The 16,464-nt window shown below is 43.5% G+C and overlaps 1 protein-coding gene across 6 annotated transcripts in view; it reads left to right on the forward strand.

Annotated features, from left to right (window-relative positions):
* The window catches only part of scyl2 (SCY1 like pseudokinase 2), a 97,720-nt gene that overhangs the window by 65,577 nt on the left and 15,679 nt on the right, over nt 1-16,464 (forward strand). For 4 of the 6 annotated variants that reach the window (XM_069904373.1, XM_069904374.1, XM_069904378.1 and 1 more), the window contains 10 exons: nt 487-636; nt 1,945-2,166; nt 2,856-2,972; nt 6,206-6,331; nt 7,779-7,955; nt 9,200-9,211; nt 9,347-9,469; nt 11,024-11,137; nt 14,275-14,407; nt 16,011-16,129. In XM_069904373.1, coding sequence (XP_069760474.1) covers nt 487-636; nt 1,945-2,166; nt 2,856-2,972; nt 6,206-6,331; nt 7,779-7,955; nt 9,200-9,211; nt 9,347-9,469; nt 11,024-11,137; nt 14,275-14,407; nt 16,011-16,129 — 1,293 coding nt within the window. The remainder of the gene's footprint in view (nt 1-486; nt 637-1,944; nt 2,167-2,855; nt 2,973-6,205; nt 6,332-7,778; nt 7,956-9,199; nt 9,212-9,346; nt 9,470-11,023; nt 11,138-14,274; nt 14,408-16,010; nt 16,130-16,464) is intronic. The other 2 variants (XM_069904375.1, XM_069904376.1) reach the window with 1 other exon arrangement.

Raw genomic sequence — 16,464 nt, forward strand, 5'->3', positions numbered from 1 at the left:
AAGGGTGAGAGGAAGCCAGAGCAGTCGGGGGAAAAACACGTAGACACTGGCAGAATGTACAAATTCCTTACAGACAGCACCAGATTCAAGATTTCATTGCTGGCACTTTAATAGCATCGCGCTAACTGTTAAGCTAACTGTGCTGTCCATGGTGCTAATGGAATATTTATGGTGACTTCTTCCATCAAGGCTTGTGGAAAATATATGTGCAACTTCTTTGTCCCCCATGACAATGTCCCCAGGTCATTGATGATCAACCCAATGAGCCAATGACACACGATTTCTGCTGTGTCAGACTCTACAGTTTGTTTATGCTGTACTGCACATGCTGTTGCAAAGCCTTGCAGGAATATTCGACTGTGTCATGAGCTGTCTGGAACTCCATACTCTTTTTTACTGAGCTGCCCTAAATATGTTGGTTCTCTCAGTCACTTTGCTAAAATCTATTTAAAAATTGCAATAATGCCACACTTGCTTAACTTGCAGATTTGTGAAGGCCTCTCCTTTTTGCACAGCAGTGTAAAAATGATTCATGGCAACCTGACACCGGAAAATATCATTTTGAATAAAAATGGCGCCTGGAAAATCATGGGTTTTGACTTTTGTATTTCAACTTCAAATTCCTCTGAACAAGAGGTAAGGTGAAGAGTAATTCATTGAGTTTGCATTTTGACATTCTAATGGGACATTTCTATTTTCTAAGCATCTATTTTAAACCAGTGAGATAAATTCCTTCCCTCCTTACCTGCAGAACCTTTTGTGTTGTAAGAATTTAATGGGACCTCCCCTTCTTCTTGGGTGAATAAGACCATAACATATATCTTAGCTTTGCTTCAGTAGTGGGATTTAGAATAGTGTTAGACTACCCTCCATGTTACCATTACCTCTTTTGAACTATCCTGTTGAATATATAAAAGTGTAATGAAATGATCAGAATGTTGAATGGAAAGTGTCCGTTAACAACGTAACAGTATAAAAATAGGAAATGCTGGATGACGTAGCAGCTGGTGCAGAGGTTTCTCAACTCCAACATTCTGGGTTTGATCCCAACCTCAAACACTGTTCAAGTTTATTATCATCCAATTGTACAAGTACAGCCCGATGAAGCAGTGTTCTCTGGTCCTCAGTGCAAAAACAAATCCAGACATAACTTGCATACAGACAAATGATACACATGCAGTGCATGTATGCATATATAAAAATAAATAAATATTGTTTAATAAATAGTAGAGTCAAGGAGGGTTTGTATGAGCAGTTCATTCAGTCATTTGGCAGTCTCACTGCCCATGGGAAGAAGCTGTTTCTCGGCCTGTGACTCTGAGTCTAATACTCCTGTATCTCTTTCCTGCTGCGATTAGCTGAAAGATGTTGCATGCAACATGGTAGAGGTCCTCAACAATTTTGGGCTCCCTCTTTAAACAAATTTCCAGGTAGATCATGTATCACATCTATAGGAAGGGTGGGGGGGGGGGGGGAATGGGATGGGGAGACCTTACCCGCTTCAGTCTTCTCAGGAAGTGCAGTCACTGTTGCGGCTTCCTGACAAGTGAGGAGATGTGTGTCCACAATAGGTCACTTGTTAAATGGACACAGAAACTTGGTGTACCATTTCATGAGATTTTCCACTTCTTGATGTGAAGCTTCTACTCTCTCCTGTGGCCATGTGGGTTTCCTTCAGGTGCTCTGGTTTTCTCTCACATCATCAGAATATGGGGGTCGCTGGGTTAATTGCTTACTGTAAATTGTTCCCAGTGTGTGGGTGGGTAGTGGAATTGGGTTGAGGGAGGGACACCGATGGACAATGGGAAAATAAAATAGTCTTGGATTGGATTCGTATGAAAATGGATGCTTGAAAGTTACCATTGATTTTCCTCATTCGAGATGCTAATTAACAATTTAGAGAGTGCTTTTAATGAAATCAGTATCTTTTACTTCTCTTTACAGCTTAAATTTACTTGCAAGGAATGGGACCCAAACCTTCCTATTTTGTGCCTCCCGAATCCAGAGTATGTTGCTCCAGAGTATATCTTGTCAGTGAGTTGTGACCTAGCCAGCGACATGTACTCCTTGGGAGGTGTCATGTTCACTGTGTTTAATGACGGCAAGCCAATCTTTGAAGTCAACAAGCAGGACATCTTCAAGAGTTTCAGCAGGCAGCTGGATCAGGTAAGCTTACAGTCAGATGCTGGAGATGGAATTAACAACGGTGCTGCCGAAGCTCACGATGTTGGTTAGCATCTGTGGAGAGGGAAGTGTGTTTCGGTCCAGGACCTTTTATTAGATCTGTTAACTCTGTTTATTAAAATTTAATGTAGACATACAGCACGGTAATAGGCCCTTCCAACCCATGAGCCTGTGCCGCCCAATTACACACAATGAACTGAGAAGCCCGGTACATTTTGAAGGGTGGAAGGAAACTGGAGCACCCAGAGGAAACCCTCGCAGACACAGGAAGAATGTAGAAACTCCTTAAAGACAGTGTCCGATTCGAGCCCAGGTCACTTGCTCTGTAATAGTGTTGCTCTAACCGCTACTATTTAAATTAGACCCATGGCACGGTAACAGCCTCTTCTGGCCCATGAGCCCATGCTGTCTAAGTACCCCAATTGACCTACAACACCTGGTACGTTTTGAAGGATGGGAGGAAACACACACAGACGTGGGGAGTATGGACAAACTCCTTTCAGACAGCGTTGGAATCGAACACGGGTCGCAGGCGTTGTAATAGCGTTGCGCAAAATGTTACACAAACCAAGCCACCCTTGAAATGAGGACTGTCAGAGAGTATAAAAAGCTACATCCTGTTGCTTGGTTTGAACTTTGAATTCAGGAGGACGTCTTTTCTATTTTTGCAGCTTACCCGTTTAGGCCCCAACATACTGCAGAAGGTTCCTGAGGAGGCTCGGGAGCATCTGAAATTGCTGCTAAATGTTACACCTGCCGTGAGACCAGATGCTGATCAGCTGTGTAAGGTGAGTAGGCAGCTGACTCTCAAATCTGAAATTACATCTCTCTGCACGTTAAAACCAGTTGATTCTTTCTCAGGCCCAAGTCAGTCTTAGCCATGGAAGTACTTTTAAAATTGTAGTAGTGCCCAAATAAAGGCCTTTTGTTTATCCAATCAGCAGCTTTTTTCACACTATAGTTTGATAAATGCCAAGACCATCTGTGTATTTCAGGGTGTTAGTTCACTTGGATAAATTTTAGCTGGTGCTATGAGCCCTTCTTCGAATTCTTGTTTTGGAATATTTATATTCTACAGAGAAAGCAGGACATCTGTTTAAATTAACCCATGGAGGCCTCTCAAGTCAAGTTTATTATCATCTGATTGTACACGTACAACCCGACAAAACAGTGTTCTCTGGTCCTCTGTGCAAAACATGCAGAAACGCAACCACATAATACACAGACAGACAAACAATACATATTGCAGGAAAAATAAATAAATAAATATTGCTTCGTGAATATGAGAGTTTGGGGGGTGAGGGGGGGTGTTTAGTGTGAGCGGTTCCTTTGGTCGTTCAGTTTTCTCACTGTTGGTGGGACAAAGCTGTTTCTCAGCCTGGAGGTACTGGTTCTGTTACTTCTGTATCTCTCCTGATGGGGCAGCAGAACCTTGAGGGTGTCCTCAATGATTTTACACATCTTCAGACCATGATCCAGGTTGATGGAGTGGGATGGGCGAGAGAGGGAGGAGGTCCCTCTACAGTGTGATGATTCCTTAGTCATCTTCCTCGAGTACTGTGGTCCCCTGTATGTAGGCTATTGCTGCTTCTGTGCTATCCCACTGATGGGCCAGAGTTCCCTCTGCACTGCCCCACATGCAATCTGTGGCCCTCCGTACACTCCCCTCCTTCCGATGCTGTAGCACTCCATTCCTCTGAAGGCAATCATTTCTTTGTTACGAACTCCCTGGTGCTGCAGCATTTTTTCACTGTCACTGTTACAACTTGCAGTTGTTCTTGAGTACTTCATCAATGGAACTATAGAGTTTTACTGCACAGAAACAGGCCTTCAGCTTAATATTTATAGAATGTAGAACGTCACAACACAGTACTGACCCTTCAGCCCACAGTGTTCTACTGACCCATGGACCAACCTATTCCACAACAATTTAGCCTTTCCTTACCTCACACCGATATTTTTCTTTTTAGACATACAGCCCATGCACTCCAAATACACCAGTTAACCTATAACCCCCAAACGTTTTGAACAGTAGGAGGAAACCGGGGCACCCAGAGGACACCCTCGCAGACAAGGGGAGAATGTGTAAACTCGTTAAAGACAGCAGCAGATTGGAACCTGGGTTGCAGGCACTGGTAATAGCATCGGTGCAAGCTGTAGTACCCATGGTTATCTATGTGCATACCTCAGAGTCTTTAGAATGTCCCTATTGCACCAGCTTGTACCTCTGGTAATGCATTCCAGGCACCTGCCATTCTTTGGGTTGAAAAGTTTTTTAACTCTGACATCTCCCCTAAACTTTTCCACACCTTGAACAGATGTCCTTTGGTATTTGCTATTGTCACCCCATGAGAAAGGTGTTGGCTATCCACCCAATCTGGGCTCTTTATAATCTCATCTATCTCTGTTAAGTCACTTCTCATCTTTCACATACAGTTATCATTCGGATTCTAAACAGGTATTGATCTTCAGATCTGGGCTTCCAGGTCCATAGCTCCCTGAAAATGCTATGCAGGTAGATAAGATGGTGGGGATTGCCTTGTTGGTCAGGACATTGTTAATGACAGTAAAGAACTAATTCTGCAGTAAAATTAGCCTTTGTTCAGCTGCTCCTGCAGTATCATGTGTATTAAGGGAAGGATATTTAAATTTATTCGTCACTTATCTCGTGCAGTGGGAAGATTCTTCTCCAACATCCATTACAGTCATTTGCAGAGTATAGGGTTACAATGAAATGAAAAGAATCTGATGCAAAGGGTATGGGATACTGCCTAGATTAGAGGCTATGATCTACATGGGAAAATTGCCCCCTCCCCTGCCACTCTTGTTCCCTGGCCCTCAGTCTCCTTGCCTCCTGCTCCCCCTCCCTTTGTCTCTCTCTTTCTAGCCTTCTGTCTCCTTTCTTCCAGCTCAGCATTCACACAACTACCTTCTCTCCCTGACCAATTCTCACCCGCCCTCATATCCCTTGTTCACCCATGGCCTCTTGGCTATTGGCCTGCACTCTTCCCCACACCTCTTCTTCCTTCCTTCCTTCCCCCACCTTTTTATTCGGGCACCTGCCTGCTCTTTGCACATCCCTTGACGATGGGCTCAGGTCTGAAATGTTGGTTACATATCTTTGCCTCCTATGGATGTTGCAGGACCTGCTGGGCTCCTCCAGCACCTTTGTATATTTACTGCCATCAGAGCATCTGCAGATTTTCTTGATTCACACTCTCACAAAATTGTGTTGTTTTCTCTGGAGCATTAAAGGCTTAGGAGAATGTTTAAGAGAGATGAGTAGGGCTATATTTTTTTAAACATAAGGTGGCAGGTGTCTGGAACTGGCTGCCAGAGATAGTGGTGGAAGCAATCAAGAGATTTCTTGAGACACGTGAATATGTAAGGAATAGAGGGATATCAATCAAGTGGAAGTAGGAGTGTTTTAGTTTAAATGACATGGTGGGCAGAGGGACCTGTGTCTGTGTTGAACTCTTCTGTGTTCCGTGTAATTTATGACTTCCAAGTCTGCATTGAAATTAGATTCAATGCCACAATTATTTTTCTGATGCTGCTTCTAGAAATGTTTTTTTCAAGAGTGTATATGCTGTCAGAGAATCATTACTGAACTATTTTTACAACTGTACAAGGCATTGGTGATTGTCCAAGTGCTGCTTCACCTTGCTAGAAATATATCATTAAGCTGGAAGGGTGCAGAAAGATTCACAAGAATGCCACTGGGACTGGCAGGATTGAGTTGTAAGGAGAGGCTGCATCTTTTCTCCCTGGAGAGTAGGAGGCTGAAGGGACCTCTTACAGAGGTTTATAAAATCATAAAGGGGTATAATTAAGGTTAGTCATAATCTTTCCCAAGATCGCCCTTCAAAAAAGTATGTGGTTGTAGGTCGATTGGGTGGATTGGGCTTGTGGGCCTGAATGGCCTGTTTTGTCTAAATTTTTACAAAGATAATGAATTGGGGAATCTACAGTGCAAAAGCTTTTGCAAATGATCTGAAGAATTTTGTGCACTCTTCCCTAGATCCCATTTTTCGATGATGTTGGCACTGTGACTCTGCAGTATTTCGATTCCCTCTTCCAGCGAGACAACCTCCAGAAGTCGCAGTTTTATAAAGGTCTGCCGAAAATTCTGCCAAAGCTCCCGAAGGTATGGATGCTTCCACTGTGACTCATTTTGGCTGCAAAGCACAGTTCACAAGTCACAAGCACGTTTTGGCTCTATCCTGCCTGAATTAACTAAATAGAAGATTTTGTTAAAAACTTGACAAATTCTGAGAGTCTGAAATGTAAATGGAGATTGTGTTTATTTTAGAAAGGGATGGGAAGGGAGCAGGAGTGAAAGGTTTTGTAATAAAAGATAGACAAGCCCTTTGATAGGTTGAATCAAGGATTTAAAATACATGGAGATGGAAAAGACAACAGAAGCTTCAGTCACTGAAAGTAATTACTGAGTAAAAAATAATTAAATAAAAGTAACTAATAACGAAATGTATGCAGACATTTTCTGTGTATAAAGCCAGTTAACTCGCTCCTAAATGGAATTAATGAAATTGGCTTCTCTTTAAGTGAGGGGGTTATTAATCAGTCTTGACACAAATGGGTAAGTAAAAATGGTGGCGCTGCCAGAGCTGCCAGTGGACCCGGGGAGAGTGGGGAGTGGATACACAGTGTTCCACCGTTGTGTCCTACCACCCAGTCCTGCTTCTGACAGCTGTCTCCAGGCTTTAAATGCCCTGTTAAAGGAGCCGTTGAAGTTCTTTTTAAAATCCTGTGCCTATGGGATCTGGGCCCAAGATGGCAGTACTTGTGTTCGGCAACAGCCTCAAGAGGGGTGGAAAACTCCAAGGGGGCAGAGGACTGGCGCAGGGAACCAGTAACGAAGAACAACCTCCCTTGAAGAAAAACAGAGGGGATGATCCTGAGGACAGTGACCATGGTGGTGGATGCGGCTGAAGGACCCACACAGGTGGCGGACTGTTGGTGACTTGTGGGCGTGAAAACCACACAAGTTGCGGGCAAATTGAGGTCAGGCTGCGGGCTGCTGGAGATTGTCTCATGAATCAAGTATTGGAACCGCGCAGTTCAAGAGGGTGGTGTTGGCAATAAGGGTTCCTGAAGCATCCTGGGTGCTGAAGCCTTTCTCATCATGTTGGAGATTTGGACCTGGGCTGCAGTCGCCAATGGTTTGAACTGAACTGGAGTCTTGTGGGGCCGCATAGGCTGTGGGAAGCAAATCCATGGGCATCCAGCGATTCTGGGGGGGAATTCTCTTGTTTTTTTTCTGACTGCTTTGGGCACCATGCAAAATGGAAAATCTTTGCCTTATGGAGGACTAAAGGCAATTTTGTGTAATAGTGCATTTCTGTTTTAAGACAGGACAATAAAAAAAAACCTTGATGAAGGGCTCAAGCCTGAAACATCTGTTATGAATCGTTATTTTTGCTATATAAAAAACACTGTTTGACCTGCTGAGTTTCTCCAGCACTGTGTTTTTACCTCAACCACAGTGTCTGCATATTTTAAATAATATCTCAGAAATAAACAAACATCTATATTCTAACTCACTGAGTAGCTCTGCATTCATTTTGTTCCAGCGGGTGGTCTTGCAACGCATCCTGCCCAGTTTGATGTCAGAATTTGTGAACCCGGACATGGTGCCCTTTGTCCTGCCCAATGTCCTACTTGTGGTTGAAGAGTGTACCAAAGAGGAGTACGTTAAGCTCATTCTCCCGGACCTCGTTCCAGTCTTCAAGTTGCAGGAACCTATTCAGGTACAGAGTTGAGACCAGCAGAATGGTCAATGTTTTAAATTTAGACATACAGCACGCTAACACCCCCTTTCGACCAATTACACCCAAATGACCTACAATCCCTGATACATTTTGAACAGTGGGTGGAAACCGGGTCGTAGAGAGGAAACTCACAGGGAGAATGTACAAACTCCTTACAGATGGTGCCAGATTTGAACTCAGGTCGCTGGCGCTCTAATCGCATTTTGCTCAGAGCTTCACCCTTGTGGGGTTTGAGACATGTCAGCTAAAAACAAAGGGATACTGCAGCATGTTAATTTAACTGTTGTCCCTCTGATTGCTGGGTGTGTATGACATCGATTCACTTGGGAGTGTGAGTGAGCCATTTATTCGGGAGTTGTGCTCGTTCACTGTGGTGGGGGGCATGTGTATATCCTTTCATTGGCATGACTTGGGTTGGCATTTTTCCCCATTGAACATTGCCTGACTGCTAATTCATCCATTTGAGACCCACTAAGAGATTGTGGATTGGCTTTGTGTCATCCTGAGACCTGAATCTCCCAAGTCTTTGCTGCAGCAGGCTGAGTACTATTGGGTGAGTTGCCCAAGTCAGCATGCTGATACTATTAGGTGAGTTGCCCAAGTAGGAGCAATGGGGAGATGCAGTGGATGTTGTGTTTTTGGACTTTCTAAAAGCTTTCAACAAGGTGCTGCACACATGAGGCTGCTAAACAAGATGAGAACCCATGGCGTTACAAGAAGAACACTAGCTTGGGTATAACATTGGCTGATTGGCTCTTGGACTGAACTCGTTGAAGTTTAGAACAATGAAGGGAACCTCATAGGAACAGTTTGATTGTTGAAAGGCCTGGACAGAGTAGACATAGGAAGGATGTTTCCCATTGTATGGGGGTCTAGGACAAGAGGCCACAACTTCAGGATAAAAGGGCATTAATTTAAAACAGAGATGGAGAAAACTTTCTTTAGTCAGAGAGACATGAGCCTGTGGAAGTGAATGTTGGGTGTATTTAAGACAGGCATTTGATTAGTCAAGGCATTAAGGGATACAGGGAGAAAGCTGGGGAGTGGGGCTGAGGGGGAGGATGGATCAGCTCATGATTAGAATGGTGGAGCAGACTTGATGGGCCGATTTCTGCTCCTATATCTTGAGAAGAGATTGTTTTATGTGTGTACTTTTTAACCGTCTCTGAAATAATCTGCACTATGTGAAGAAATAAATTATTCCTTTCCTTTTCATGCTTCAGGCTAGCAACATGGTGAGTTTGGTGCACGTCATTATGTGTAAAACTAAGAGGTAGACAGTGTTGCAATTTTTTTGTTTTCACGCGTTGTCTGGCTGCAGAAATGACTTTTTTAAATTAAAATTACTTCTATTTTTCTTGTGGTTCCAGGTGCTGCTGATTTTCTTGCAAAAGATGGATTTGCTGTTGACTAAAACTCCTGCAGAAGATATAAAAAGCACAGTCCTACCAATGATTTACCGGGCTCTGGAAGCGCCATCAATTCAGATTCAGGTATTGTCTCACTGAAAGATGCAAAGGAATCTAGCACCCTGTTTCAGGGTGTATATGTTGCACAAGACGTGACATGAAATGCTATATCAAGCAGATTTTCGAGCAGGCAATGGTCAACTTACCATGCCGACCAGGAGACCATTGGCAAGACTTCTGTTGCATGCACTTCTGCAACATTTTCAGGTAGTCCACCTAACTATTCCAGGACAAAAAAAGGCGTACTGTTGCACAATTTTAAAATTTGCTCTGTCTGAAGAAAGCCCAGCCAAAGCCATGTGCAGGCCACCTACCAATTAATGAACATTCCAGCTCTGAGTCAAATTTGATAAAAATAGAAAAGATCAAATGTTCAACCTGAATTGGAGCTTGATCAGCTTACAATTTCTCAACAGTTTCAGAGAATTATGTAATGTCATTGCAGTGTGAATTTACCGGAAATAAGACGGTACAGTTGTGATGAGAGGCCAGTGAGGTATGGTTATTTTAATGTGGAAAATTACCATACAGAAAGGATGTAGATGTTTTAGAGAGGCTACAGAGGAAGTTTACGAGGCTCCTGCATGGATTGGAGAAAAGGTCTTACGAAGCAAGGCTGACAGAGCTGGGGCTTTTCTCTTAGGTGTGACAAAGGATGAGAGGTGACTTAATCGAGGTATGTGTATAAGATTATAAGGGGCTTAGATAGGGTGGACAGCCAGCACCTTTTCCCGGGATGACAATAGTAAATATCAGAGAACATCGGTTTAAAATGAGTGCGGGGGAGTTTTGGGAGGGGGTGGGGTGTGGGGAGGGGGATGTCAGAGTTAAGTTTTTTTTTTACACAGAGTGTAAATGGATTGCCAGGGCTGGTGCTGGAGGCCTGTACACTCGGGACATTTATAAGACTCTTAGATACATACATGGGTGTTTGGGGGAAAAAAAATAGTTATAGGTGTGAGATAGGGAAAAATTAGATTATTGTGGAGTAGGTTTACATGGCCACAACATCGTGGGGTGAAGGGCCTGCACTGGGCTGCAATGTTCTATGTCGTAAAATTAAGAGGCTAGATTGAGACATTTGAATTACCAAGGAGTCTGATGAGGTAAATCATAGATTTGTTCAGCCAAAATACAGGCAGGTTACAAAATTACCAAAGAAATAACGATCAATCTTCTGTTACATCTGTTGACTTTGCAGGATTGTGGGTATTGCTGGCAAAGCCATTAGGTTTGTTATCTAATTTTTCGAGGTTGTGCCTGTCTGCTTTCAGTGAGTGAGGTGAGGAGCACACTCCTGCTCTTTGGAATGGTGCCATGGGGTCATGTTGGTCCACTTGAGAGGACTTTAGGTTCATTTGACACCTCATCCAGGCAGGGAAGTGGTTGAGTGATGCTGCATCAAACATATGCTCAGTCTCCATGAAGGGCTGTGGTCTGGAATTATTTGAGGTGCCAACATTTCTGCATTTATTTGGTAAATAGGTAATTCTTCCTCTGAAGAGCCATGTAAATCTAAACAGTAATTTCTGTAGTGACTATCTGTATGTTGAGTTAAATTATTTTCTTGTCCTTTAGGAGCTTTGTCTGAACATAATTCCAACATTTGCAAACCTGATAGATTATCCATCCATGAAGAACTCTTTAATACCTCGCATAAAGAGTGCTAGTTTACAGACCTCCTCCCTTGCAGTAAGTGGATTTGCACTTTTACACTGTGATCTCTTGATTATGAAAAAAATCCATTCACTCCATCTATTTTTCCAGTGAATTGAACTTTGATCATTGACGTGGAGCCTACTGCACAGAAACAGGCCCTTACGGGTCATGCAAAAACAAAAGTGTACTCAAAATAGCCCATCACATCCCAGCTGTACCCATCACTACTAATCCCATTCTCCCACTTGATGTCCAAAGCCTTCTGAGCAATTCAGTGCTTGTTGAATTATTCAAAGAATGCTCCAACACGGTACAGGCCCTTTGGTCTTCGATGTTATGCTGACCCACATATTCCTTTAAAAAAGTACTTGACCTCCCTACCCTGTAATCCTCTATTTTCCTCTCATCCATGTGCCTATCTGAGTCTCTTAAATGCCTCTCATGTTTCAGCCTCCAATACCATCCCCAACAAGGCATTCCAGACACCCATAAATCTCTATGTTTATATTAAAAAAAACTTAAATGTATACCTTTTCGTCTTGGATACCCCCACCACGGAAAAAGAATTTTACTATTCCTCCCCCCTCATAATTTTGCACACCTCCATCAGGTCACCCCCCGCAACCCCACCCTCCTCCATTGCAGAAAATTTGGCTAGGTCATTGCTCAGTGCCAAGGCCACGGAATTTCACACGTGTACAGGGACATCTCCAAGAGATGAGAAAGGTTGTCAACAAAATAAATGTTGCCTTGTCTTAAGTACTGCCCCCACATTACAACCACATTGAACCAAACTTGCATTTCTTTTAAAAGGAATATAGTGTGTAAATTTCATAACCCAGTCTATCCAATCTATCTATCCAAAATGTTCCAGTGCCAGTAACATTCTGGTGAATCTCTGCTCCCTCTTCAGTGTGATGCCAGAAATGCACACTGTGCCCTGTGCGGCCTCACCCGTGTTTTGCAATGTCGTCTGCCATCCCAGCTTCTAATGTTCTGTGCTATGACCAATGAAGGCAAGCATGCCATGTGCCTCCTTCATCACCCTCTCTTATCTGCCACATTCAGTGATTTTTGAATGTGCCAATGTTCCTCTATTCTTCAACACTCCTTTGAATGCTTCCATTTACTGTGCACGTCTTCCCTGGTTTTCTCTCCCAATGTGCCTCACCCCACCCTTATTAGGAGTAATTTCTAGCTGCCAGTTTCACCCAGCTCTCTAGCTGATATGCTCTAGGCCTCCTTGCTATAAACCACCCATTTTTTTGTCATCTACAAATGTACTGATCGTACCACCAACATTTACATCTAAATCATTAATGTCTGAACTTAAATCTGAGAATAAAATCTTTCCACAAAGACGAATTTACTTTGCACCTTTTTAAACCTCAGGACATCTGTAGTGTGGAATGTGAAAGGTCATGTGGACTCTCTATCGAATTTGGTAGGAATATGGATTGTGGGGAACCATATGACCTCTCTGCCTGAAGCCTAGTTGGAAGTCGCATCATCTTCCAATCAAGGTTGGACTCTGCCCACCAATTAGTGCACACCTGATCATTGGTCCCTTTCATCATTTCATGATGCCTTGGATCGGACCCTTTGGCTTACTGTACTATAAAGTCCACTTTTTGCAGTAACTCTTTTGCTCTTCAGTCCTGAGACAAGCCCTGCTCCACTCCAGGTTGCAAATTGTGGACAACACTGGAGGAGTCATTGGTAAAGAATGTACACAGGGATTGGGTTTGTTAGATAGCATTGGAGCTGTGCCCACATTAGACAAGGAGCATCAGATAGTGTATTGTAATCCTTGATTCTTACAAATCTGTGCTAGTATCGGTTGTGTTAAGTCTGATGTGACTGGGTTGTATTGCACTTGTACGTGTAAGCGGTTCCCAGTATCAAGTGTTAAGTCCAATGGTACTGATTTTACTGTGTTGTGTGATTGAGACTGTTCTCTGTTGCGATCTCCTTGCGTGTGCCTATTGTGTTGAGCCTTTGTCCACTCTCTTTGCTCTTTGAACTCATTGAATTGTTCCCTTCCCACACTCCAAATCATTTAGCAGAAAATAAAGCCATCTGAACTGCAGCAGCCTGCACTCGCACTTTCAGACCCAAACATTGACAGGAAAATCCACATTTTCTTATCAAGGGTTTTCGTCAAACCTTTGAATTTGCAGCAGATTTGTAAACAGTCATTTTTAGTCAATGCTTTTTGTTTTGTTTCAGGTTTTCAGCATCTGCAACGTTTTCTTTTGGACTTTGCTGTCGATGCTGGAAATCTAAAACAAGAACAGAGAACGTTGGAAATACTCAGCAGGTCAGCCAGCATCTGCGGGAAGATGAACAGAGATGACGTAAAGTTTGCAGAACCCTCATCAAAGCACATTTTATGGCCCTCAAGTTATGAAATTTGCATGCTCTGCTTTTAAAAGAAATGCTAGTTTGGTTTAATATGGAACTAGAACTTAGGCCAAAGTTTGTCTCATTGACAACCTTTCTCATCTGGAGATGACCCTGGACGCGTGTGCATTTCCGTGGCCTTAACACTGAGCATTGACCTAGCCAAATTCTCAGCTTGCTCTGAGTGGCCTGCTGTGTATTAACTTGTGTGTTAGTCAACAACATTGCGTAATTGTTGAGCAAAGATCAGGGATGACATTGCCGGTAATCTTCCTCAATTCAAATTTGAATTTGCATTTAGAGATACAGCGCAGTAACAGGTCCTGTGTTGCCAAAGTACACCATGTGACCAATTCACCTTCTAACCACAAATGTCTTTGGAACATGGGAAGAAACCCAGGGAGTCACTGGGAAAATGTACCAACTCCTTACAGACAGCGGTGGGTTCAAACCTGGATCACTGGAGCAGTAATAGCATAACCCTAACTGTGCCTCTGCTCCTTCCACCATTTCTGGGTAGCACTTTCCCTCTGTCCCTCCTCTCTACCTCCTCAGCCCTCACGTCGACACAAATCACAGCACCTTGCTGTTCAAATCCTTTCGCTTCATAAATCATATTCCAATATTATCAACTCATTGGGTTAAATCTCAATTAACACTGCTATATTTTAACTTTTTGTCTGCAACTATACTGCGACAGATGCGTATCCTCTCCCCTGGATGTTGATCTGTGAATTAGCAGGCTACTCCTCTTCCCATCTCTACAGGTGCGTGTAAATTCGCTGGTGTGCCTTGGCAAGCTGCTGGAATATCTGGACAAGTGGTTTGTCCTGGATGAGATCCTTCCTTTCTTGCAGCAGATCCCATCTCGGGAGCCAGCAGTTCTGATGGGAATTTTAGGTGAGGCGATCTGACTGATTTAAGTTGCTAGGTTAAATTTTATTGGGGTTGTGTAACAGCAGAATAAACTGCATTTACACAGCGCACATAATGGAGTAAAATATTACAAGCTGCTGAGAAGATGGGAAGGGTGACGTGTGGAACAAAGGGGATGTCAGTCGTTGGGTGAAGTGGTGGATGGACAGTTTTCCTTTGTTTAATGTGTGGCTCAGGTTGTGAAGTCTGGCAAAATGGGGCAAACGTAAAGGGCAAGAGTAGAATGTTGTGTACAATGAAGCAAGAACAATTGCAACGCTGGTTCCTCACTCATTCTTGAACTTGGCCTTGATGTCTAGTCTTTTGCCATTCACTAAAATGCCTTAGAAGCTCAGCAGGTCAGGTAGCATGCATGGAAGGTGAAAAGCAGTTGATGTTTTGGGCCTGAGCCTAACTTCAGGAGTGGCAAAAATCAGGCCATGGATGCTGCCTGCCTGGCCTGCTGAGTTTCTCCAGCAGTTTTGTGTTCTGCACTGAAGACTACACACCATAGTCTTCCTTGAGAATGAGGAACCACAACTGTTGCAATTATAACCTGTTGTTGCCTGCATAAGGTTTTGGCAGGGGGGGACAGAAGAGAAGGAGGAGAACAGGCAATTAGGTGAGAGATAGAGATGAGAGGGAGAAGAGAAAGGTGATGCAGAGAGGGAGCAGGGGGCTGAGAAGGAGAAGGTGGGAAAGGGTTTGGGGAATTGGGGTAAGGGAGTCAGAGGGAAAATTAGAGATCGGGGAGAGGGTTCACGGAGATTGGAGGTTGATGTTGTTGCCATTTGGTTTTTTGGAGTTGTGATGTGTATGAAGGTGGCTGATTAAACCATCCTGGGCTCCAAAGTTCCTTTCACACATTTAACAGGTTCTGGGGTGCTGTGGCACCATTGGTTCTTCATTTTCCAGGTTCTTCAACTTTGTTTCTTCCATCCAGCTTTCCCACTCAATCAAGCACCATTTTTTTGTATCAGTATGCTCAGTGGTGTGTGTTAATGTTCATGGGTGTTCTGAGGGAGTCTTTCTGTCCAGCATGTGGCTGTTTGCCCTCAGGATGTAGCTGCAGTGGTATTCCTCCATCAGACCGTCAGCAATGCATTCATCCCATCTGTGTTTGTTTTCATGGAGTCATGGTGAAAGGGGAGGAGAGGGGAAGATGTAACAGGTAGTGAGATTATATTGGAGCTGGCAGAAATTTTAAAGAATCTATTTTTCCTTCCATACTTGTGGCTGTTTGAGCGCCCCTACCTTGTATTCTTCTGACCACTTGCATATGTGGCTCCTACAAGTGAAATCTTGATCAGAGCTGTTCCTGTAGTTTTCACTAAAAATACATCAGTATACACTAAAACCCCCCGGCATCCAGCACCAATGGGGATTGGTAGATGCTGCATTATTTGCCGGTTGCTTGAGATTGCATGTTGCACAATTGGCAAACTAACTGCTAGGGGGAGCCATTTCCACGATTTTTTTTTTGTTGTTGGTTGCTTGAGGCTGTCGGTCGCTTGAATTCCAGATAATGAGGATTTTACTCTTAATTGGGAGTGAGTGTTAATTTTTTTTTGTCACTTTTGTGTCTCAGGTATCTACAAATGTTCGTTCAGCCACAAAAAGCTGGGAATAACCAAAGAACAGTTGGCCTCCAAAGTGCTTCCCCACCTCGTCCCCCTCAGCATCGACAACAACCTGAATCTGAACCAGGTCAGACCCTCTGCTGCTCTCCCCATGGGATGGTGTGGGCACCTCTGGTCTGCCAGCTTCCAATGGCAATGTCCTGAGTCAGAGCTTGGATTTGAGAGTTTTTATGCACCAGCAAATCTTTAGCATGTTGGATAAACGGTCAGAATGTTTGCAGCATGGTTGGGAATATCAGAAGCAAGAGGGCGTGGGTTTCAGGTGGGGGAGGAGGACTTTTAAAGAGATTTGAGATGAAAGTTTCTATTTTTAAATACAGAGTGGTTGCTGACTGAGGAGGTGTAAAAGTGGTCCTGAGATTGCTTGAAAATAAACACAAATACAGCTGCAAAAATGAATTT

Source organism: Narcine bancroftii, chromosome 11, assembly GCF_036971445.1.
Source record: "Narcine bancroftii isolate sNarBan1 chromosome 11, sNarBan1.hap1, whole genome shotgun sequence".
Classification (NCBI taxonomy): Eukaryota; Metazoa; Chordata; class Chondrichthyes; order Torpediniformes; family Narcinidae; genus Narcine; species Narcine bancroftii.